This window comes from Camellia sinensis, chromosome 8, assembly GCF_055761805.1.
Source record: "Camellia sinensis isolate YWXY chromosome 8, ASM5576180v1, whole genome shotgun sequence".
In the NCBI taxonomy this organism is placed as follows: domain Eukaryota; kingdom Viridiplantae; phylum Streptophyta; class Magnoliopsida; order Ericales; family Theaceae; genus Camellia; species Camellia sinensis.
Genome location: NC_138968.1, coordinates 62350972 through 62376409, shown reverse-complemented (window position 1 = coordinate 62376409; position 25438 = coordinate 62350972). Strand labels below are relative to the sequence as shown.

Here is a 25438-nt window from a genome sequence, read left to right as displayed (position 1 = left end):
TGTAGAGAGAGGAAAAATTTTGCTCCAAAATTTTTTTAACCCCAAAGCAAGAAGGGAGGTCCTCTATATATAGAGAAACATGAACCTCCCTCAAAATCATCCATCCATACACGTGGGAGCAGATGTATGCATCTGTGCAAACAGCTGGCACAGCAGGCAGAAAATATCTACAAAACACATTGGTGGCTGGCAGGCCACATCAGTGGCCGGTAACCAGAAGCAATGGCCGGTAGCCCATAGCAGTGGCCTGCAGGCCACTAGCGGTTGCAGGCTTGAAAATCCAAGGTTTTGGTCCAAAAACAAGGCAACAGGAGTGTAGGGTTTGAAAGGCTCAAAGTTGTGGCATTCCGCTGAGGGCTTCGAAAACTTGACAAGCATATACACTCATCATTTGATGTATAAGCGATGACGTCCAAGTCGTAAGGGTGGTCAAAAATGGGGTGTCTACAGAGTGGTGGGGCTGGAAAAGGGCTTGAGGAAGGTCAAGACTACTTACCCACTTGTGGTAACGGAGGAGCACCAACGTGTGCTGGTGGCTTAAGGCTGTATAGTCTGACAGATCGAACCAATGTACCCACCTAAGAATGGAACAAAGTTTGCCTGGGATCAACTACTCCAAGCTTCTTATTTGGGAGGTAACTCTTTATCTCTACTTTTTTTACTATGAAACACAATAAATTATTTAATAAGTGTTAATTTGACAAAGAAATTTCATTACATAAAAAAATTGGTAGAGAATGAGATCAAATTAGTTCAATCATTAAAAGGAAAATAAATTGGCATAGAATGAGATTAAATTACCAGTAAGCAATTGGAAGCAATGGAGATCGAAATTATCACCTTGAAGAAGTTCAATCCCTAAACATCCCACGATCGGCGATAGCTGCTGAGAGATAGCATGCATCGAATGCCATAAACTCACCAATCTCAATCTATCGTTCGTATCCATCCATCTCGCACAGCTGTAATCCTAAATATTTTCCCAATCCATGTCCTTATAATTCCAAAAAAATTTAGCCAAATTAAAATCGGTGATCTATTTTCTAATATACAAAAATATTCCCGGAAAATCTCGCTCATAAAAGAAACAGAGAGAGATATTTACACTGTGATTGGTTGGGAGATTTAGGAAGGGATTTGGAAATGGAAAGAGAAAGGGTGTGAAAAATTAGGTGAAATGTAGGTATATTTTATACACATTTCACCTTCCTTTTCCATTTCTTTTTTCGAAATCTCTTCTCAAATCCCCAACCAAACACAGCATTAGGGTTTGACCTTGTAGAAGACGAGGCCTCTTGATTTATTGATAATGTAGAGGCTGTAAATAGAGGCCATTTTTTGGGTTAAAGAGAGCGCTTTCCTAATTGCTTTGATGGAAAGGAAGCTACTTCGGATTGTTCTGTTGTTGCTTTGCGTTCTTCTGTACTCTTTTTAGTGCTGAGTTGAATGGAGATACCCATGAGTTACGGGTCAAGTCGGGTCGGTCTGCTATCTACGCAAGCTCAACCTAGTATTATTCCGTATAGGAATGGCAATGGGTTGGGGCGGGGCCAGGGATCAGACTCCTCGTCCCCAATCCCCGAAGGTACAAAATTTCCCGTCCCCACCCCGATCCTCGGCGAAGAACCCACCACCCCCGCCCCCGCCCAAGCCTACGCCTGCGCCCACGCCGCCTAACGGGGATCGGGTTTCCCCAATATTGAAAAATCCCTATAGTTCTCCCCCAATCCCCTATTTCATTTTCATTTTCATCAACATCAACATCATCAACAACAACATCATTAATGGCAATAGACACACACGCACACACAAAAATGAAGACAGATAGAGAGAGAGAGAGAGAGAGAGAGAGAGAGCTACGGGGATTTGCATAGATCTGCTGGATGAGGAGGTGACAAAAGAGGAGGAGGCGACGAGGATCTGCTTAGATCTACCGGAAGAAGAGGTGACGAAGGAAGAGGATGAGGCGACGATGGTGAGGAGAAGGAGAAGGAAGAGGCAACGTCGCAGTGTACTACCGCGGAGGGGAAGACAACGCCAACTCTAGAGAGAAGAGAGAGATTGAGAGAGAGTAGACGGAAGAGAGAAAGTCATATCAGATCAGAGAGGTATAATAAAAGGGGGGTTTATATATATAAATGGATAAAGTGGTGTTATGATAATTTCAATTCGGGAAAACGGGGACGAGCCAGGGCCAAGGCTGGGAAACGTATCACCGTCCTCATCCTGAAAATTATCGGGGATTTATTTTCAAATACCATTCCCGGCCCGTCGGAGTATTTTTCAGGAAAAAACCATTCTAATCGAGGTCGGGGGGTCGGGTCCCCATCGGACCAAGTTCAATTTGCCATCCCTATTGTCGTATTAGAATTTCTACAGAAAGCCAACGATTATGAGGCCTTGTTTGCTTTTCGCTATCACAGTCCACTCCAGACTGTGATAGATGAATTGTGAAGTCGGCTCATGTTTGTTTTGGTTTTGGAGCTCCGAATTCGTAGTCCCTTCGAACAACGATAGGCTTTGGCAAGGGGTATTAGCAGTCTGGGCTGGGAGATGGTATTAGCAAAATAGTCGGTTCGGATTGGGTGTTACCAGACGTTCGCCTGGAAGTCCGGCCGGGCAACTGGTCAACTGCATATTTATTTTTATTTTTCTTGTTGGCCCTTTTTTAAAACATTAATGTTTAATGTTTTTGTATTTTTTATTAAGTAAAAATTATTATTTTATTTGTTTTATTATTTTATATTTATTTTATATAAAAATAATTTAATAACTCCTATACTAACAACTACTATCAAAACAAATACAATTTTGCTAATTCCCTCACTATCAATCATCTGACTAATAATCCCCTCTATTATACCTCTAAAAACAAACGGAAGGGACCAAGGACCAAACAAATTGGGTCATTTTCTCCTCAGGTCATGGCCCACAATTATAGTTGGATTGTACATCGCACCCAAATGATGCATTAGTTAGGCTCTTAGGAAGTGGATTGTTCACTACAGGAAATTGGAGATTTCACGGCATTTAATTCACGACGTTTTACGATACGTCACTTTTTTTTAATAATTAATGGCGTTTTTAAACGTCGCTTTTGTTATTAATCAAAACGGCCCCGTTTCATGAATAGAAGACACTTGGAAGCGCCTCCAAACGACAACGTGTCTCTCCAAACCTTTATTTTGAAAACCCACCGCCGTCAAGTTCGAAGCTCACTCACTCAAATCTCTCACTATCTTGTTCTCTCTCGATTCTTCTTCAGAGCGATTGCGATTTCGAAGTTTCTCAGAGCCAACCTATCTGCATTCGTATGGCTTCAATCTCGTAGTTTCTCAGAGCAATTGCGATTGCGATTTCGAAGTTCGATTTTGAGCACCGCCATCTACAATCTCAGAAAAACCAATCGAATCCTTCAAAATCTACTTCAGCTCCATGATTTATCTCAATGGTGGTGTTCTGTTTGTGATTTATCTTTGTGGATTTGGAACTTTTCGTCTTCTTCGATCAGAGGTTAGTGCTTTCGGTCCTTTGTTTGGTTGTTGGGAAAACTTTTCATTACCTCTGAAATAATATCATATATTTGAAAAAAATCCTACTTGTTCTCTGCTTTTGACTTCTCACTTTCTTCACATGCTTTGATTAGGGATAACCTTTTTTACTAGTTATGGACGAGTAAATTTATTCATTTTCTAAGTTTATTCAGCTCTAAACAGTGCAATTCTCATAAGCATTATGTAGTTCATAGGCATTCATAAACAGTGCAATGCTTTGATCCAGGTATTCGTTAGTATGTATTCTTTTGATTCGATTATAACCTTTTCAGTCACTCTTTTTTTTTCGTTTTTGAGTTTCCGTTGAGAGTTTCTAGTTTTAATCTCGGTTCTTGAGAAAGAAGTGAAACTTTAATTGATTTTAATTGTATAGATCAATCGCAGAAAAACACTACACTTTCGGTGCAGAGTTGAGTCGGAAAAATGAAATAAGGCCTGCTTCATATGGATACAACTTAGAAGTGAATATATATATATATATATATGTTGAGTGCAATGGTGACACTGCCAATAAAAGGTCTCAAATAAGATTAGATAGACATTTATTGAGTGCAATGGTGACACTGTCAAGTGTCATTTGTGAGGTGTGACTGATGTTTTCATTGATTTACAGATGATAGCATGGCAATCTTTATGGCATTCCAAAGTCCACAGCTGGAGGTTTTAGGCTTAACCACAATATTTGGTAATGTTACTACAGAAGATGCCACTCGCAATGCATTGTTTCTGGTATGTGTTTAGTTTATTCTATTTTCCAACACAGTAATTCATGCTTTGGCATAATTTCAGGTCTTTCATATTTTTGGAGCATGTTTATGACCGATAACTATTTTTAATGTTCAAAAGGACTGTGTGAGATTGCTGGGTGTCCAGGTCTTCCTGTGGCAGAGGGTACCCCTCAGCCTTTGAAGGTAACTGCTTTTACATATAATTTGTGGCTTATTCAGTGAGTTGTCCTTCATTCCTTCTCCACAATTGGACTGTGCCAAAACTTTTTCCCCCCTTCTAATAACATGCTCAATTTGTCAAACCTCTCTCTCTCTCTCTTGGGGGTGGGGTTGGGGTGGTGGTGGGTTGGTGGGAAAGCCTAGCTGACACAAAGAGGTGTTTCCTTCCCTGTTTTTTCATATGGACAACCAAAAAAGCATGTGATTTCAAGTGAATGAGATTGTTGTCCATAAGTGATGATCTTATTTGTGACGCCCCGAATCTACACTATTGGTTACAGTTAGGGGAGAGTCACTAATGAGTCCTATGGTCAATAACCAAGTAAGATCCCAGATCGCCGGAGGAGTCAAATTAGCCTCCCTTCTAAGTCCGGCTTTCTTAGGCAGCGCACTACCCTTTTGACAGATCTTAAAAGGTATTGACACAAGGTCTCATAAGCAACGATAAGGTTCATACATATAAATATATAGAACATAAGTACATAACAACCTCGAATATTCTTAATTCCAAAGGCTTGTTCCATTACATTACATCCCAAAAGGAAAATTTAAATCTTCACATGAGCCTTACAAAATATCAAAAGGGATTTCTAACTTTCCTAAGATGGCCAAAAGTCTTTGAAGGTTTCAGGCTCGTCGTCTCCAGCTATAAACTCCTCTTCGGCACCTGGCATGACACGCCGTGAGCTTTGAATGCCCAGTAAACACACACACACCCCATCCATTTTTCCCAGTCCAATACACAATCACAAATATAACATCAAATAGTAAAGCATGATACTTAACCAAATAAACAAAGGGTTACAAGTTAGATGTTAGTAAACTAGAAATCCCCCAAAGAGATTTCGTCCTCCCAACCACAAGAATTGGACACCAGACTATTCGAAACTCCCTCTTTTGCTGCTTTGTTGCAGAACTAACCTCGGATGCCTACCAACGGTTATATGCCGCGTAGCGCCAACCGCAGAGCCTCAAAAGGGATAGCGAAAAGAAAAAGTTTTATCTCCTGAATCCGACCTCATCCTTCCAGAAAAAGTTTTATCATTCTGAATGTCCCATCCGGACCCAACATTATCTCACCATTCAAACCGCCGCAAGGAGTCCGAATACATCCGTTCTATTCCAGGGTTTACGCGACAACTGCTTGCGCAAGACTTTAACTTTCAAATAGGGAACGCATCCCAAAAATCCATATATCACATATTCTCATCTTTTCATTACTCAAGTGCTCGAAAACCCAATACCCTCCCAATTAGGTTTCCCGTTGAGTTAGATGTTTTAAGACAAGGTTAGTCCAACTTACAAGACAATAATATCCACATAAGCATGCATCCTTAAGATGAGAAAGATAAATACAATAACATAACACATACAATATCATGCCAAGATATGATCATAACCTATTAAACATTTTCATGAATACAAGGGCATAAAACATCCATACATAACAAAATTTCCAGATTTAATATCACATAAAGATTAAAATGAAAGGACTATTTTAGATCTTCCACCGGACTCGGTCTTCCTATAGTTCGTAGAGAATTTGATCTAGTTTCTAGAAAAATTTTCGGAAATGGGATTGCTTTTCTAGATTTTAAGTTATTTAGAAAATATTCCAGTGCTGTCCAGAATCTGTCCAGATCTGTCGACCGTTACGAAAATTTGATTTTCTTGCAAACCGCTTAATGTTTTTTGATGAAACCAATTTTAGTTCCTTAAGGAAGGTTTTGACATAAAATATAGGTCTAGAATAATTTTATACATTTTTCTAGAATTTCTGGAAGTGGGCTGCAAAAACAGATTCTAAGGTGGAATGTCCAAAACAAGAAGATTTATGAGAAAAAGGGTTCCACCGAGGGAAAGTTTTCATTTCTTTTGTGAAGAAAACATGCTAACTAACATATATTTAACTCATAAAGTTTTCTTGAAGGTGTGCCTTTGGGAAGTTTGAGAGATTGGTATAAAAAGATGGTTTTGTACCAAAATGGGGAAAATACAAGAGAGATGGAATCAATACTCAACTTTTAGCATTTTTAACACAAGTAACTCATCAATAGAAGATCTGAAAATATTATTTAGAACCCTTAGAACATGTATTTGAAAAAGAAAAATGAAAGAGAAGGTTGTGTTGTGGCTTACCTACTAAGCTTTGCACAAGAAGTTCTCTTCTTCCTCATTCTTCTCCTCTATACTTCTCTTCCTTGCTCTCCTCCCTCTCTCTAACCGAAATGTGTGCGTGAGTGAGTGTGTTGTGTGTGTTTGCAAGCTAGGGGGGTGTGGGTATTTATAGACAATTTGGTGTAAAAAGACAAAAAGGCCCTCTAGTTGAAAATGGATGGAAAGTTTAGAGTTTTCTTGGAATCTAATGGGATAGGAGTGATTAAGGTGTTAAATCATAGGATTAGGCATCATCTAGTTGGCTCTTAGTTGAAAAGTAACTAGCATTGAGAATTGTATCCTAGGTCTAAGGTACTAGGTTGTGTTTTCTAGAATTTCATGATGGTGGTTCTTGGAAATTGGTTTCTCACTTTCTCCTAGGAAGGCTAGCCATAGGGAAGGGTGAAGGGGCTATTTTTATTTATTTATTCTTTTTTATCAATTTAGGTAGTAGGGGCACACTTCTCAATATATGCATATATATATAGATTTCAATTGATTGATGGTACTAATAGTATTAGGGTACATGTACTATTTTTGGGGTAATTCTTAATAAAAGAAATGAGGGCTTGGAATTAAACTCATGTATTGGAACCTTATTTATGTATTTAATTATGATCTAGTTAGGTTTAGGGCTAATTTAAATACTCATTGCAAATCTTTATTGGTACCAAAGTCATTATTGCTCCAAGATTCAAGGGATTTGTTTGTACTAAAGTATAATGATAACGACTAGTCATGTCCTCAAGATTTGGGGAGATTTTCCTATTTATTTTGTGTATAAATCTTGGAAATTATAAAACGTAATGTTAAAAAAAGATTTTAGGGTACAAGTGTATATATAAATATATAATGGTACTTGTTTGAGGTCAATTTGTGATAAAAATGTAAGGGCTTGGGCTCAATTAAAATATCTATTTCAAGTGAAGAGTTAATAAATTAGTGTTTAGGAAAAATAATTCGGTTTGTATTATCTTGCTTTGAATTTAAAGGTAAATAACTGAATGAAGACTGTAAAAATCGGAAGTTAGGGTTTAGAGCAATTAATCTAAAATTTGAGAGTTAAATAATTAATATTAGAGTGTTATAAATGATTTCTAAGATTCCAGGGTCGATTAGGGTTTTTATGGTTTCGTTCGTGATGCGTTTTCGACTCTAGGGTTTAATTTGCGAGCAATCAGCGAATTAAGGGCTTTGTTATAGTAACTCAAAATTTTGGGATCTAATAAGGTTTACAAAAGTTAGGGGTCTCACATTATTAGCCTTTCAAGAACAATTACATTCAACGTATCACCTTTAAAATTTATTTTTTAACGGAGTATGCATTGGTTATGTCAAAATACATTGTCCATTTTTTTTAGTGAATCAACTTTTCTAGAACAAGACAAGAATATATGGATCCGTGTTCTCAGTTAGTAGCATTTCCTTGGTGGAATATATGTGACCAGAATAGCTTCTCTTTCTAATATATGGTGTCTTTATTCTGGGTAACTGTCAATTTGAACATTTCAACAAGGTAAATTTGTTATATATTCATATCAATCCATTACTTCTCCTTTTGTGATTATAGCGATCCCGGGTTTACCCTTGTTGTATAGTGATCTGGACATGTGTCCGTGGATGTTGGTAGTTGTTTACTATCTTGTTTACATCCTTTCTTACTTTGTATTTGAGTTATAGGATGTGTTGAGCAGGTTTGTTACAGGTTGGTTGAGTTTAGAAACCAAAACTAGTTGCTCAGATTTTTGGCCTGTACGCTCGAGCGGAGGTGTTGGCGCTCGAGCGTAGATTACATCCTTCCAGTATCTTGTTGTGCAGTGTTGTGAGCTCGAGCGTAGGGTTGGGAGCTCGAGCGGAGGCCTGGTTCTGCAAAAGTGCTGGGCGAGTGCATTCTGCGCTCGAGCGGGAGGTTGGCCGCTCGAGCGGAAGTCTGTGAGTGGCCGCTCGAGCGGGGTGTTTTAAGCTCGAGCGGAAGACTGGGTTTAAGTCCCGAAATTGTGACTTTTCAAATCACTTTTTGCTTTCTCTTCTCTCTCTTACTTTTCCAAAAACACCATTGTTGAGCCTCTCACTCTAGATACTACCTTCTCTCTAGGTTTTGATCTAGTAGGAGTGATTTACTCACCTTTGGCCTTTACAAAAAAGTTGTTGATCGTCGAGGGCTTCATTTTAATCTGAAAATCACGGGTTTTGGAGCACGTTGGGTTTTGTCGTCTTCTCCTTTGGGACTCCGAATTTGAGGTAGGGATAACCTACTCCTCTCTATGGGTTTTGTCTTTAAATTTTGGTATTTTGAGATGTTGGGCTTGGTTGGGTAATCTTGTAAAGGTTTGGGGCTTTTGTGTAATTTTTACAAAAGTTGGGGTTTTATTCATAATAAACCTAGATGCATGTTTGGCATGGAAAATGGAATTAATGTTGAATCATTGATGAAAATGGGACCTAAGGGTTAAAATGTTAATTATGGGAATTGACCTAATTACATTGTTTAATTAATTGGGATAATTAATTGAGAGGAATGAAGGAATGAAATGTTGATTGAATATCCATTGTGCATTTATTTTCTGTTTAGAAATAACTGCTTTGGGCTATCGGTGGAGGATAGTCGTGATTGTTGTAGACAATGCTTGATGATTAAGTAAACTGAAACTAATCAATGGAATGTGTCATGGAATTTGACAGTTGATAGAATACATTAAATGTGTGTATTGTGTGATTGTATATAGAACCAATGTGTTTATATGCGTTATGTGTAGAGGAGGAGATAGGGGATGTACTCCGCGGTTTAGGGGAAGATAGGGGATGTACCTCTAAACCGGATAGGTATTTGGAGGAGATAGGGGATGTACTCCGTGGACAGAGCTCATATGCTTGTCTGAGAAGTGAAGATAGAGCTCATATGCTTATCTTTGTGAAGTGAAGTGTGGATACAGCTTGTATGCTTATCTGTGGATATTGTTGATATACATATCTGTTGTAGAGTGTGGATACAGCTTGTATGCTTATCTGTGGATATTGTTGATATACATATCTGTTGAGATTGTGGATATAGCTTTTATGCTTATCTGAATGTGAGATATAGTTTTTATACATATCTGTGGAAATGATGATAGAGCTAGCATGCTTATCTGTTGAAAAAGGGAAAATGAAAAGTAATTGGGACTTGTAAGTCGTTGACATAAATATGTAATTTATGTGATTGTATCAGTGTTAACCAACTATCAATTGCTAATGTTTTAGTCATTGTCCATGGTTGGTTTAGTGTATTTCTACTGGGCTGTGGCTCACCCTATATGGGAATATCATTTTCAGGTACAGGAAGCATGCCACCTCCAAGGACATAGCTGGGAGGCTAGTGGCGGACATAGTTTTGTTGTTGTACTTTTGATGTATTACATGTAATTGCAAGCCAAGGGCTTAATGTGTAAACGAGTTAGAACTCTTTGTTGTAACCAAGTGTTAACTTGGAAAGCTGTAAGCCCGTAGGGCATTTTGTTATGAGATTAACATGTAATACTTATGTAATGGAATTCTAATGAATGATAGAAGGTGGTTAGTTTATCTATCAACGCTCGTCTTATTTGTTGGGTTTAATGTTATTATTTTGAGGGCGTTACAACTTGGTATCAGAGCGTACCGGGTTCGAATACTTTGGGTACGTGGGAAGTGATTAGGATCACAATGGGTTTGTCTCGCTTGATAGAGACTTAGATGTAGTATCATATGCTATGTGCTCAATTGATAACATGCTTATGTGACTATGTGGGTATGGGATTTAATTTCTGGGATATTGATTGGATCCTTGAGTTTCTGGGAGTCTTGTTGGAAAAGCACTTGATCAATGCTGTTTCTAACCGGAACTCTAGTAACGTCTCGGGACTATCATTATCCGGAAATGAAGTTCGTAAGTGCTTATGTGTTTATGTGCTTATGTGGAGTGAATTACAGTTGTCCATGCATTAGGACGTGAGTGATTAGTTTCGGCACACCTATGAATGTGCTAACGTTCTGTGTTGCCTTTATTAGGATGTCAGGACGAGGAAGAGGTGCTAGGCGTGGTAGACCTGCGAGGCAGGAAGTACCGTTACCGGGTGAGATTCCGGCAGTACAGGAGGGAGTTGGGCAGGCCAATGTGGCCGAGCCAGTAGGTCAGCAGGCTATGGGTGCCTTGGCCAGAGAGATAGCAGGAGCTTTGGGTATTCTTAGGGCTGAGAATCAGGCAGTTGAGGCAGGGCCTTCCTTCTTGAAGAGGGAGTTCTTTCGGTGTAATCCGGACGAGTTTATCGGGGATCCTAAAGAGCCGCTTAAGGCAGATGAATGGCTCGAACAGACAACGAAGACGTTTGAGATGCTTGGCATCGAGGACGGAGCACTGAAAGTGACCTTGGCATCCTTCCAGCTGAAGGGAGATGCGGGTCAATGGTGGAAATACGAGAAGGCTCGTGTTGGTGGTACTTGGGAGGCGTTTATAAATGCTTTTCAGGAGAGGTTTTTGTCTGCAGTAGCAAGGGAGAAGCTGAGAGATCAGTTTAGCCGGCTTAATCAGCAGGGCTTGTCAGTGGCCGAGTTTGAGGCTACTTTTACCAGTCTGTCTAGGTTTGCACCTGAACTGGTGGCGTCTGAGGAACGCCGTTGCTATGAGTTTGAGCGGAAGTTGAGGCGGGGCCTCAAGTTGAGAGTTGGTGGGTCTTATATTCGAGAGTATAGACACCTAGTGGATGCTGCAGCTCATATGGAGCTTATGATGCAGGAGGAGGATGAGGGTCAGAGAGGCTCCAAGAGGAGCCAGGATAGTCAGAGTGATGGCAGGAGGCAGAGGGGTTCTAACCCTCAGCAGTCTCAGGGTGCAGTCTCTAGATCGACCTTTCCAGTGCCTAGTGTAGGCTCGGGGAGAGGCAGTCAGGGAGAATTCACTTGTTACAAGTGTGGCCAGCTGGGTCACAAGGTTTCTGTTTGCCCGCAGAAGGGTGGGAGTCAGAAAGCTGCTTCTTCTTCAGCTAGACCGCCGAGTCAGAGTTTGGGCAGGGGGCAGCTCTTGACTTGTTATCAGTGTGGACAACCTGGGCACATGAAGAGGTTTTGCCCACAGTTGAGTGCCACTTCGGGAGCGTCTGGTTCTAGGCAGACGCAGGGTTTTCAGCCAGCTCAGTCTGTGCAGGCCTCGAGGGCCAATCCGGGAGCTTCGTCATCCCAGTCTGTGCAGCAGTCTTTTGCTCCGAGAGGTGAGCAGGTAGACCAGGGGCCTACGGGGCGCGTGTATGCTGTTACCGCGCAGGATTTAGTACCAGCTCCATCAGTAGTGAGAGGTACTTTTCTGTTTTGCAACTCGGTTGCTAATGTGTTGATAGACACGGGTGCATCTCATTCTTTTGTATCTGCTGCATTTGCATCTGTTTTGGAATTGGAGTTAGTACAGTTAGCATCTCCTATTTGTGTGGTATCGCCTTTGGGCGGTGAGTTGATTCTGAAACAGGGTGTTAGAGGATGTGATATAGAGGTCGCCGATTATAGGCTTCCTTTTCCGTTTGTTGTCATGCCCATGAAGGGTTTTGATGTTATTTTGGGTATGGACTGGTTATCGTCATACCGGGCTGTTATTGATTGCTACCGCCAGAGGGTTACATTATGTACCTTGAGCGGGGAGTGGTTCCATTTCTTGGGAGACCGGGTTGGTAGTGTTTTGCCACCGGGGTATGATTCGCGAGGGCGAAGTGAGCTTAGTAGTCTACTTGCTAGTTTTGAGAGTGGTGAGAGTGGTGAGACCCAGCATGTATTGCCGAGGGTGGTTTGTGAGTATTCGGATGTCTTTCCCGAAGATCTTGTTAGTTTGCCACCTCACCGAGAGATAGAGTTCTCTATTGATTTAGTGCCTGGTACGGCGCCGATTTCTATGGCACCTTACCGTTTTGCTCCAGCAGAGTTGGTTGAGTTGAAAGTTCAGCTCCAGGAATTGCTCGATAAGGGCTTTGTTCGCCCTAGTGTTTCACCGTGGGGAGCACCGGCCCTCTTTGTTAAAAAGAAAGATGGTGCCTTGAGATTGTGTATAGACTACCGGAAGTTGAATCGGGCTACGGTTAAGAATAAGTACCCTATGCCCCGTATAGATGATTTGTTTGACCAGTTGAAGGGTTCCCGTTGTTTCTCTAAGATAGACTTGAGATCGGGTTACCATCAGTTGAGGGTCAGGGAGGAAGATATTCCGAAGACGGCATTCCGTACGCGGTATGGCCATTATGAGTTTCTGGTGATGCCATTCGGGCTTACCAATGCACCGGCAGTCTTTATGGACTTGATGAACCGGATTTTCCGGGAGTTCTTAGACCGCTTTGTGGTTGTTTTTGTGGACGATATCCTTATCTATTCGTCATCTAAGGAGGAGCACGAGGAACACTTGAGAGTGGTGCTTGAGTTACTTAGAGCCCATAGGCTGTATGCCAAGTTTGGGAAGTGTGAGTTCTGGCTGAGGGAAGTCAAATTCTTAGGCCACGTGGTATCCGGGGAAGGGGTGTCTGTTGATACATCCAAGGTTGAGGCAGTGCAAGATTGGGCACAGCCTAAGAGTGTGTTTGAGATCCGCAGTTTTCTGGGATTAGCTGGGTATTACCGTCGGTTTGTGAAAGATTTCTCCAGGTTAGCGTCACCGTTGACTAGACTGACTCGGAAGGGAGTCAAGTTTGTGTGGAGTGAGACTTGTGAAAAGTCGTTCCAAGAGTTGAAAGTTAGATTGACCACCGCTCCGGTGTTGATTATTCCGGAGAGAAGGTTGGGTTATGCGGTTTATTGTGATGCCTCACGAGAGGGTTTGGGTTGTGTGTTGATGCAAGAAGGGGAAAGTGGTAGCTTATGGCTCACGTCAGTTGAAAATACACGAGAAGAATTACCCCACACATGACCTAGAGTTAGCAGCTGTAATCTTTGCCTTGAAAATCTGGAGGCACTACCTTTATGGTGAGAGGTTCGAGGTATTCTCGGATCATAAGAGTTTGAAGTATCTGTTTACACAGAGAGACTTGAATCTGAGGCAGAGGAGGTGGATGGAGTTCATCGAGGATTATGATTTTGAGTTACATTATCATCCGGGAAAGGTCAATGTTGTGGCCGATGCCCTTAGTAGGAAAACCATTAGTGATGTAGCTTGTATAGCCATCCGGGAATGGGAGATGTTGGGAGCACTTGGCGAGTTTGATTTGCTACTGGGCGAATCTGTTGAGGCTGCGGCCTTGTTTTCTGTAGTTGCGCAGCCTACACTTGTGATTAGAGTGTTGGAGGCACAGAGAGGTGACCTTGAGGTAGAATCCCTCCGAGAGAAGATCTCCAGTGGGAAAGTTGAGAAGGTTTTGACGGTGTATCCCGACCTGAGTGTGAGATACCGAGACCGTTTGTTTGTACCGGAGGCTTGCCGTGAGGAAGTACTCCGAGAGTTTCACCATTCGCGCCTTGCGGTGCATCCGGGAGGTACTAAGATGTATCAGGATTTGGGTCGCCAGTTTTGGTGGCGGGGTATGAAGAGAGATGTGGCTGTTTTCGTATCAAAGTGCCTTACTTGCCAGCAAGTGAAGGCCGAGCATCAGAGGCCAGCGGGTTTGTTGCAACCCTTGCCTATTGCCGAGTGGAAGTGGGAGCATGTCACTATGGACTTCGTTGTAGGTCTTCCGAGGACTCGGCGGGGTAGTGATGCTATTTGGGTGGTTGTAGACCGGTTGACTAAGTCGGCGCACTTTATTCCTATGCGCGTGAGAGATTCGGTAGATCATCTTGCCGACTTGTATATTCGGGACGTAGTGAGATTGCACGGGGTCCCAGTGACGATCGTCTCAGATAGAGATCCTCGTTTTACTGCTAGGTTGTGGCAGAGTTTGCAGAGTGCCTTGGGCACTAAGTTGACCTTTAGTACGGCTTATCATCCTCAGACTGATGGGCAGTCCGAGCGTACTATTCAGATCCTCGAGGATATGCTTCGGGGTTGTGTCCTGGACTTCAGTGGGACGTGGGAGAGGCACTTGCCATTGGTAGAGTTTGCCTACAACAACAGTTTTCAGTCTAGCATCGGTATGGCACCGTTTGAGGCCTTGTATGGCCGACCGTGTAGGTCTCCAGTTTGTTGGGCCGAGGTGGGTGATGCACCTTTGTTGGGTCCGGAGTTGGTTAGGGAGACGACGGAGAAAGTTGAGCTTATCCGTAGGAGGCTTGTTACAGCCCAGAGTCGACAAAAGAGTTATGCCGACCGTAGGAGGAGGCCTTTGGCGTTTGAGGTAGGTGATCATGTCTTTCTGAAGATATCACCTAGGCGAGGTCTGTTGAGGTTTGGAAAGAGTGGGAAGTTATCCCCTCGGTTTATTGGTCCTTTTGAGATCCTTGAGAGGATAGGTGAGGTTGCTTATCGGTTAGCCTTACCGCCGCAGTTGTCCGGGGTGCATGACGTGTTTCATGTGAGTATGCTTCGGAAGTATGAGCCAGATCCATCACATGTGTTGGATTGGACTGATTTAGAGGTAGATGAGGATGCCTCGTATGAGGAGAGACCGGTTCGGGTCTTGGATAGGCGGGATCAGGTCCTGCGTGGCAAGACCATTCCTTTAGTGAAAGTCTTGTGGAAACATCACGGAGTGGAGGAAGCCACTTGGGAACGTGAGTTGGAAGTCCGAGAGAAATATCCGGACTTGTTTGTTGATATGTAATCTTATATTTAAATTTTACATCTTGTTGAACTTAAGAGCTTTGATACATGTCTTAAGTTGTGAAACATTGAAAATGTTTTGGTTATTGGAAGTATGTTTTGGAACTTGCCTCATATGGGAGTTGAAAGTGACATTATATGTGTTAAATATATTGTTGAAATTGGAAAGATAGTGCATAATGTTAATGCATGTTGAAAGTACATATGTTGTTTACATATTGTGATATGTCTCTTGTTAAAGGGATGGGATGACCGGGAATGGGTCGAATTGTTGAATGTTAAAGTGTAACATTGATTAAAAGGGAGAAAAACTTGTTTTGAAAACTTGTGCTTAATTTCGGGGACGAAATTCTTTAAGGGGGGGAGGTTATAGCGATCCCGGGTTTACCCTTGTTGTATAGTGATCTGGACATGTGTCCGTGGATGTTGGTAGTTGTTTACTATCTTGTTTACATCCTTTCTTACTTTGTATTTGAGTTATAGGATGTGTTGAGCAGGTTTGTTACAGGTTGGTTGAGTTTAGAAACCAAAACTAGTTGCTCAGATTTTTGGCCTGTACGCTCGAGCGGAGGTGTTGGCGCTCGAGCGTAGATTACATCCTTCCAGTATCTTGTTGTGCAGTGTTGTGAGCTCGAGCGTAGGGTTGGGAGCTCGAGCGGAGGCCTGGTTCTGCAAAAGTGCTGGGCGAGTGCATTCTGCGCTCGAGCGGGAGGTTGGCCGCTCGAGCGGAAGTCTGTGAGTGGCCGCTCGAGCGGGGTGTTTTAAGCTCGAGCGGAAGACTGGGTTTAAGTCCCGAAATTGTGACTTTTCAAATCACTTTTTGCTTTCTCTTCTCTCTCTTACTTTTCCAAAAACACCATTGTTGAGCCTCTCACTCTAGATACTACCTTCTCTCTAGGTTTTGATCTAGTAGGAGTGATTTACTCACCTTTGGCCTTTACAAAAAAGTTGTTGATCGTCGAGGGCTTCATTTTAATCTGAAAATCACGGGTTTTGGAGCACGTTGGGTTTTGTCGTCTTCTCCTTTGGGACTCCGAATTTGAGGTAGGGATAACCTACTCCTCTCTATGGGTTTTGTCTTTAAATTTTGGTATTTTGAGATGTTGGGCTTGGTTGGGTAATCTTGTAAAGGTTTGGGGCTTTTGTGTAATTTTTACAAAAGTTGGGGTTTTATTCATAATAAACCTAGATGCATGTTTGGCATGGAAAATGGAATTAATGTTGAATCATTGATGAAAATGGGACCTAAGGGTTAAAATGTTAATTATGGGAATTGACCTAATTACATTGTTTAATTAATTGGGATAATTAATTGAGAGGAATGAAGGAATGAAATGTTGATTGAATATCCATTGTGCATTTATTTTCTGTTTAGAAATAACTGCTTTGGGCTATCGGTGGAGGATAGTCGTGATTGTTGTAGACAATGCTTGATGATTAAGTAAACTGAAACTAATCAATGGAATGTGTCATGGAATTTGACAGTTGATAGAATACATTAAATGTGTGTATTGTGTGATTGTATATAGAACCAATGTGTTTATATGCGTTATGTGTAGAGGAGGAGATAGGGGATGTACTCCGCGGTTTAGGGGAAGATAGGGGATGTACCTCTAAACCGGATAGGTATTTGGAGGAGATAGGGGATGTACTCCGTGGACAGAGCTCATATGCTTGTCTGAGAAGTGAAGATAGAGCTCATATGCTTATCTTTGTGAAGTGAAGTGTGGATACAGCTTGTATGCTTATCTGTGGATATTGTTGATATACATATCTGTTGTAGAGTGTGGATACAGCTTGTATGCTTATCTGTGGATATTGTTGATATACATATCTGTTGAGATTGTGGATATAGCTTTTATGCTTATCTGAATGTGAGATATAGTTTTTATACATATCTGTGGAAATGATGATAGAGCTAGCATGCTTATCTGTTGAAAAAGGGAAAATGAAAAGTAATTGGGACTTGTAAGTCGTTGACATAAATATGTAATTTATGTGATTGTATCAGTGTTAACCAACTATCAATTGCTAATGTTTTAGTCATTGTCCATGGTTGGTTTAGTGTATTTCTACTGGGCTGTGGCTCACCCTATATGGGAATATCATTTTCAGGTACAGGAAGCATGCCACCTCCAAGGACATAGCTGGGAGGCTAGTGGCGGACATAGTTTTGTTGTTGTACTTTTGATGTATTACATGTAATTGCAAGCCAAGGGCTTAATGTGTAAACGAGTTAGAACTCTTTGTTGTAACCAAGTGTTAACTTGGAAAGCTGTAAGCCCGTAGGGCATTTTGTTATGAGATTAACATGTAATACTTATGTAATGGAATTCTAATGAATGATAGAAGGTGGTTAGTTTATCTATCAACGCTCGTCTTATTTGTTGGGTTTAATGTTATTATTTTGAGGGCGTTACAGTGATTCTTTCTTTCTTGTCTTTTTTGTCCAATTTTTTTATCTGACTGCAACTTTTTCAAACAAATTAGAAAGGTGGTAGATGAACAACTTAGCGAACAAGGTATAAAATTATTCTCTATCACTGAGCATATTTTGGAAGATCCTTAGCACACCATAATATTATTACTGAGCCAAATATACTCAATGACTAGTCACCGGTAATTGTTAATGCAATGTTGTATATTGAAACTTCTTTCTAATTGCCTCAATAATTTTTGTGTCTATTTTAATCAAATCAGGGGCATGACACTGAAACTAATAAAAGTCATAAGCCTTTTGATCCATTTGTTTTTCTATTTTAAAAAATGGTACACCCAGTTTAGTCCCCATTGGATGGAGGTCTCGAATAATTTTGTTTATCTAGCTTTCTCACATTATATTTACCTCTTTGCATCGCCTTAATGCTTTTTTAATAAAGTTTGCTTATTTATCCCAAAAAAAAACATTATATTTAACTCTTTACTTCCAAACAGAAATTCTTGTAATGTTACTGATTTTAATCCGTACAGATCAAGGATAAAACTGGTGAGATGAAACTGCCATAACTGCATGATAGCTGACCTGGAATTATCATGAAGAAAAAATTATCTAAATTGATAGTGCTTTCCTATTTCAAGCTAATAAACTGCCATAACTGCATTTAATTCCAAACAATTGCCCGATTTTGAGTACTAGTCCCCTCATTCAAAAATATAAATAAACATTTTATGAGATGTTCAGAGCACAGAGTTTAAAAACCATCACATATTTCGATAGTTGGTTATAGGATATAGTGATTAAATTTTTGAAAAGGCAGATGCGAGGAATTGTGCCTGAATTGAAACTCATATAAGGTGCCAGCTCTACTTGCATAGATTTGCTTCCCAAAATTTCTAGAGTATGTATTTTTTGCCAAATAATATATTGGCTACTGCATTAGGATAAAACATGCTTTTTATTAGCATTGGAAACTGAATAACCAAATTACATATGAACAAGGCAAGTTGTTTTCACATCAGCTGGGGTGCATTGGAAACTGAGGTACTGATTCACAGTTTGTATACATTTATGTCATGTTTGTTTGGGTGGACATGAGCTTGGGATTGGACTAATAGTCCAATAAAATTATTAATCCGATGTTTGGTTAAACAATTGAAGTACGGATTAATTATTTTAAACTTGACTATTAGTTAAGATAGGATACATAATCCAACGGATTGGTAGTCCTAGGACTATTAGTCATAGGAATACTAATCCAGTCCGCCCAAACAAACATGGCCTTAATGTATAATATCCACTTTCCTCACTTATTGAACTTAACTTGCAGGGAAGTGTAGTGTTGAGAGCTATATCATTCAGAAAATGTGGTATGGATATATCTTTTCATGATCCTTTTGGCTACTATGGAGTTTCAGTGTTTCATTTGTCTTTGGAATTTCAGGATGATGCAGTGAAGAACCTAGTGACTAAGTTACACTGCTAAAGCTAAGCTTGATTTGGTGACACAAACAAAAAGCATACGTCATTTCTGTGATGGCTGAATTTGCCACAATCTGGCACTCTAAGCAGGTATATAATATCTATCCTCTTTCAGTTTCAGACTATAAAGTAGTTATAGTTTTTGGGTGCGTATAAAGTAGTTAAAGTTATATATCATTTCTCCAATATTTATGTGCAAGTAAATACTAAGTGCTCTAAAATTGGCAATTTCATGTATATGCTTAAGAGCCTCAAAATTTCAGGTGAATCTTGAGACTAGAGTTGAGTTCAACACTAGTATTGCAAGAGGTCTAATTGAGGAAGCGAAATGCGTAAATGCAAATTTTCTTGTTGTTGGTCAATCAAGAAACAGGTATAGATTTGGATCGAGTTCAATTCATATACTTTGGTTTAATAGAATATGTTTTAAATAGTGTATTTGTGTTTTGCCATTAGAATTTCACGCGAAATCACAACGTACTGTTTTGAGCATGCCCCGGAAGGCTGTTCAGTGGTCTCAGTTGGGAAATGTGTCATACCACAACAAAATTCAGATTTAAATACTCCGCACATTGAAGGTTAGTTCATTTCAAAAACTTGAAATTTCGATGAATTATTTTATTTTTTTAAAATCGGATGTGCTCTAATAATCAATTTTAATGTAGCAGAGCATTGTCAAATGATTTCAAAGTCGTCAAACAAAAATGATCGTATGGACAAGTCCTCGGTCACAAAAACAAAGAGAGAAAATATTTTCACCAAGAACAGTGCCAGATGTATGTAAAGGAGAATCAAATAGCACTGGAGAAGATAGCTCTAGTTTTGGGGATTCAAGCATAACAGAGTCCCCTCCCCTGTCTCTTGAGTTAAAAAGGGAATCCAATTTTCCAAAGCCACCATCGCCTTTTAAGCGTATTTCCTCTTTCCTACAATCAGCATTTGATTTCAATGCAAGAAAAGGAAATGGTGTCTTATCTAACAACAAAAAGCAGCAACCTTTGCTAAGGTGCTTTAGTTACAAAGAGGTTGTGAAAGCCACAAAAAATTTCCACCCGGGAATGAATACTAATGCAACTTTTGTCATTCAAATGCTTCATTACCAATTGCATTTTTTTTCTTTCGTAATAAAAATTTTGAAGGGTGATTAACAAAATTTCATAATTTCATATGATTGCTTGCATCATTGCAGATAATATGGTGGGGAGAGGAGGATACTCAGAGGTGTATCGTGGAGATCTTGATGATGGATGTACCATAGCAGTTAAGAGGTTGACAAAGGACAACACAGATGAAAACAAGGAAAAAGAGTTCCTTCTAGTGTTGGAGATAATAGGACATGTCAACCATCCCAATACTGCAATCTTAGTTGGCTGCTGCATTCAAAATGGAGTCCATCTCATCTTCTAATTGTCTCCCAATGGAACTTTAGCATCTGCATTGTTTGATTTTGGTTTAGAAATAATCATGCAATGTTTGTCTAAATTTAGTCAATATATTGAAATAGCAGTAAAGTTTTATCTGTATTATTGCTATTTTTTCAGCTTTATTATCGGTATATTTTCTAGTTAAATCTAATAGAATTAGCACAATCTTAAAAATAAAAATAAAATTTAAAAAAAGCTATAATTGTGTTTTCCCAAAACGCCACTACAGTGCTAACGGTCATACTTTTAAAATAGGAAAAAATCTATCACGGCATTTTTAAAACGCCGCTAAATATTGAATGACGTCATTTTACCGTTATTTACTACACTTAGCAGTGTTTTTAAAAACGCCACCTATACTAATCTAACGACGTTTTTAAAGCGTCGTAATGCTATAGCGACGGTCGCGTCTTCGGCGTTTGGTACTAAACGTCACTAAAAGAATTAGCAGCGTTTTTTACACCTATAGCGGCGTTTTTTAAACACTACTAAATGTAAAATTTTCAGCAGTGGCTAGATTAGCATTGTCCATCTAATTACTCCATGCACTTTGAATCTGAAAGATTTTAAACACATTCATAAAATTTCTCTTTACATTCATATGTACAAATGTTTTTCCTTTAAAGTATTGGGTTTATAATTCATATATTCGGTCTATTTAGAAACTCCCCTTCAATTAGTGGTTCTTTCATAGCTGCAAATTGTTATTGGGTGTTTAACCTTGTCATGGAATGTCTTTCAAATGTTGGCTCAGCCTTGGCTACATGTTTTTGTCAACAAAGGAATCAAACTCAAACCATCAATAATGGTCTTGGATATTGGTTAGATATGTTTTGCCTTTTCCTTTAAGCTATGTGTGGATCATGAATTTAGGTAGAGATTTAAAAATGGAAAAATAAAATGTGATGACAATGTAGATGAAATATAAATTAAATTTTTATCAGCTCTTTTAAACCCTTTTATTTGCTTAGACAACTTAGTTTATATTTAATTTCACTTGTGATTAAACCCTTTATTTACAACCATTTCTTTGCTTAGCTTCATACAATCTTTACACAATTTCCAAGTCCCTTTCCACTACCTCTTGCTTCCCTTCCTCTCTATCATCGGCGTTGTTCTTTGCATTCATTTCCTTGTTCTTTCCCCAAAGAACGGCATAGAGCCCCATAACGATCAAGCCAGACCCTACAACACTGATAACAAACCACATAAAAGAATGCTCAGTCTATTTTGAAAGTGCTATGGTTGTTAATTCAAAGTAAATCATAGAATAACATTAAATGAATGTCAATTCAAGCTAAAAAAACAAAACAAAACAAAACGTACGTTCCAACATATAATTTCTCTTCAAGTAGGCCCCAACTAAGAATCGCCACGATAATGAGCAGCAAGGGATTGAACACTGAGACATACAAAGGACCTTTTCTCTTGATGCACCATGACATTAGGCAAAATGATGCTGCAGTACACACAATTCCCTGAAATACACAGTTTTAATGATTTTGTTATTATTATTATTATTGATTGTCTCAATTCACTTCACATCTTCATATAAATTGTACATTTTACTTTAACACTAAAAACTAAAAATAGAAGGATTTAAAACAAAAAAAAAAATCTTGTATTTTCTTCAATTATTATAATCACCATGAGTCTTTTACAAAGAGATTATCAACATTAGCCAATACTAGACAATATCAATTTATATATTAACAAATATAACTATTAAAAAATTTAAAGTTCAGGTAATACATACCCCATAAATACTTGAAATGGCTCGGATTCCGGGTGTCAACGACCAAGCAGAAATCTTATGGTCGGCACATAAACCAATAATCGCACATTGAACCGTCGCCATTAAACATACCAATGTTGATGTTGTGTATGGTGCGGCATACTTCTCACTCATTTTTGCCTGAATAATTCAATTATAAACAATAATATCCAAAAAAAAAAAAAATCAAAATTATTAACGAAAGTATTATGCAATATACTAACTAGAAAATAGTGACTACAACTAATGGCAGGTTTAACTAATTATAAAAAAGCATTAATTTTTAATCATAGATAATTCACTAATTAAATGATGATGATATTATCGAATGATTGGGTTAGTACTTACTTGGATACTGAACCATATTGCCCAAGAGACTGTGCTGGCAATTACTAAAATGGGCCCCAAAATGAAGTTGTTGGCATGGTTAGTAGAGTTTTTTTTCCCTATTTTCTCTGCATACTTCCAATGAAAGTTTGATCCCCCTATCACCGTACGCCCATGGTACAACGACAACAACATTGCTCCACCAACACACACCACTGTTCCAAAAATCTTGGCTTGTCCTGCTTTTCTCTTGATTCCCACACTTTCCAACCTACCAAACATCAATATATATATATATATATAATATGCATAATCAGATGTAGATGAGTACTAAACAATTCATTTGATATTTTTACAAATATGTACTAATAAAATACCCGAAAGGAACCGCAAGAATGAAAGTGAGTGCGGGCAGCAAATTTGTGAGGGCACAGGCAATCGTAGGAGTAGAATTATGGAGCCCAACCAAGTAAAGAACTTGATTCATGGTTATCCTGTGCATTTTATCCCCACATAAATTACTTTAAAATAAATAAATAAATTGAACTCTATTTTTACAAAAGAAAGGTTGGGTTGGGTTGGGTTGGGTTGGGTTGGATAAATGTTTCGGGGACTTACCCAAAAATGGAACACAAAAACATCTGAAAGAAAATGGGCAGCGTCATCCTTGGCCTGGTTGTTCTGCAGTTATAAGGTGTAAAAAATATTAATATTAATATAAATACTACACACATTTTTGGGGTAATGTTATACATTTTTTCAATTAAAAAAAAATGTCTTTTATACCTCTCCAAGAAGTATGCGAAGGGAGCTAAAACAATGGTGGCAAAGACTTGGCGGTAAGCCACGTGGACGAAAGCGTTCATGCCAGAATCCATGGCAAGCTTTGACAGAATGTTCATCCCAGCATAGCCCACTTGTACACTCACCATGGCCAACAGTGGCAAACTCTCCATTTTTCTTCTTGTTAGTAATATTTTCTCTGAACCACTTTGGAGAAAAAGAGACGAAGAGAGGGCTGTATATAGAGAGGAGTCGGACTCTTCAGCCTCTCCTCCAGGCAACGGCTAAGATTGACCCACGTCAAAATGTGTGGTTGGGATTAGCTTAAAAAAAACAAAAAAAAGCAGCAATTAACTCAATGACAGTGACACCCGTCTCACCACTCAGTCTCACACACACACACACGCTCACACACTCTCTCTCTCTCTCTCTCTCTCTCTCTCTCTCTCTCCTCTCTCTCTCTAATAAAAAATTAAAAGAACTATTTTAATCTTGTGTCTAAAAATTTTGTGTATATAAAATAGCATGATGATGAAATATTAATGTGTAAAATTTTAAAAAAATTAAAAATAAAAAAATTGATAATGCTTTCAATTTTAAAATTAGAAAAAATTAATAATGTTTTCTATTTTGTACATAGACAAAAATATTTAATATCATACTCTGTTTTTTTCATCAATTAATGAAATGATTATCTGGAACATTACGATACAAAATTAATAATATTCTTATTTTTAAAAATTAAAAAAAATTGATAATATTCTCAATTTTACTAAATAAGACTTTCTAATTCAAAAAATCTTAAATAAGATCTAAATTATCATAACATTTATAAATAAAATTTTTAAATAATTAACTCTAATAAAAAAAACATGTAGATTTTAGGAACCAAATTTGACTTTGGAGAGAAGAATGTGATCAAGCTGCTTTTCAAAACTACTTTTCAACAGTAGTTATTTATATAACCTCTTCTTCCAAATATTCTTCGTGATGAATAGACAATTAATGCCCTAATAAATGTTTGGAAAGAGGAGATAAAGCATGATCATCAACCTAAGGTTTATAGTTTTTTGTTTTTTTGATACTTATATTTTTTTTAAAAAGCTGTTCAAAAAATCCCATCATTTGGCGTCTGTTTATGTAATTACAAAAAAAATTAAATTCACTAATTTATAAAATATGCTTTAACCCTCACTAACCATCTCTACCATTGACCATCATTGCCGGTGATCTCTTTCAACTACCACCTTCCACAACTATCAACCCTCTTCCAAAGTCAACAAACATTACATTTGTCAGTAATTTCATTCACAATCTTCAACTGTTGACAAAATTTTTCGGTCATCTCTATCATTTATTTTTGGAATGAATTTTTAAAACACACATGTTTAACAAACATATTTCTTTCTACTTTTACCAAAAATAACATAAATATATTCAATTTTTTTTATAAATAATAAATAATAAATTGCAAACATTATCAAACCACGGCCTGTTCTTTCACATTTCTTCTTGCTAAAATCGTGAACCCATCAACTTCCTAGAATAGTCTCATTACTAGCTATATCAAATGCCCAACTAGAAAACAAAATAACGATGCAAATAAGGGTATAAGGGTAAATTACACCAACCTCTCACCAACCTCTCCTAGATTTGGAAAACTATAATAAATCTTACAAAGTATAATTATATCTATCTCCTTTTTAATAAAATTAAAAGAACTAAAATTAATGCTCATAGTATGAAAATACAAAAATAAATAAGATAAAATATACATTCAAGTATAAAAGATATGACAATACTATTTTTTATTTACATGAAAAATAAATTATTTATATAAATGTAACTTATTATTATAAGAATTAAAGTGTTTAAG

The 25438-nt window shown here is 38.7% G+C and overlaps 1 protein-coding gene across 1 annotated transcript; it reads right to left on the bottom strand.

The window, feature by feature from the left end:
* Nucleotides 1–21683: 21683 nt before the first annotated feature.
* LOC145796555 (WAT1-related protein At1g09380-like) lies at nucleotides 21684–23981 on the bottom strand. The gene is made up of 7 exons (XM_082881779.1): nucleotides 23566–23981; nucleotides 23398–23460; nucleotides 23157–23273; nucleotides 22801–23050; nucleotides 22435–22593; nucleotides 22005–22156; nucleotides 21684–21871 (listed from the first exon to the last, which is right to left on the bottom strand). Exons 1-7 carry the CDS (start codon nucleotides 23733–23735, stop codon nucleotides 21730–21732), a joined length of 1053 nt encoding a protein of 350 aa, XP_082737905.1. The 5' UTR covers nucleotides 23736–23981; the 3' UTR covers nucleotides 21684–21729.
* Between the last annotated feature and the right edge of the window lie 1457 nt (nucleotides 23982–25438).

Coding starts and splice junctions, on each gene's coding strand:
- LOC145796555 (XM_082881779.1), bottom strand. CDS start 23,735: ATGGAGAGTTTGCCACTGTTGGCCATGGTGAGTGTACAAGTGGGCTAT. Junction 23,051..23,156: donor ATTCTTGCGGTTCCTTTCGG/GTATTTTATTAG, acceptor GATGTTTGGTAG/GTTGGAAAGTGTGGGAATCA. Junction 22,594..22,800: donor CAATATGGTTCAGTATCCAA/GTAAGTACTAAC, acceptor TGAATTATTCAG/GCAAAAATGAGTGAGAAGTA.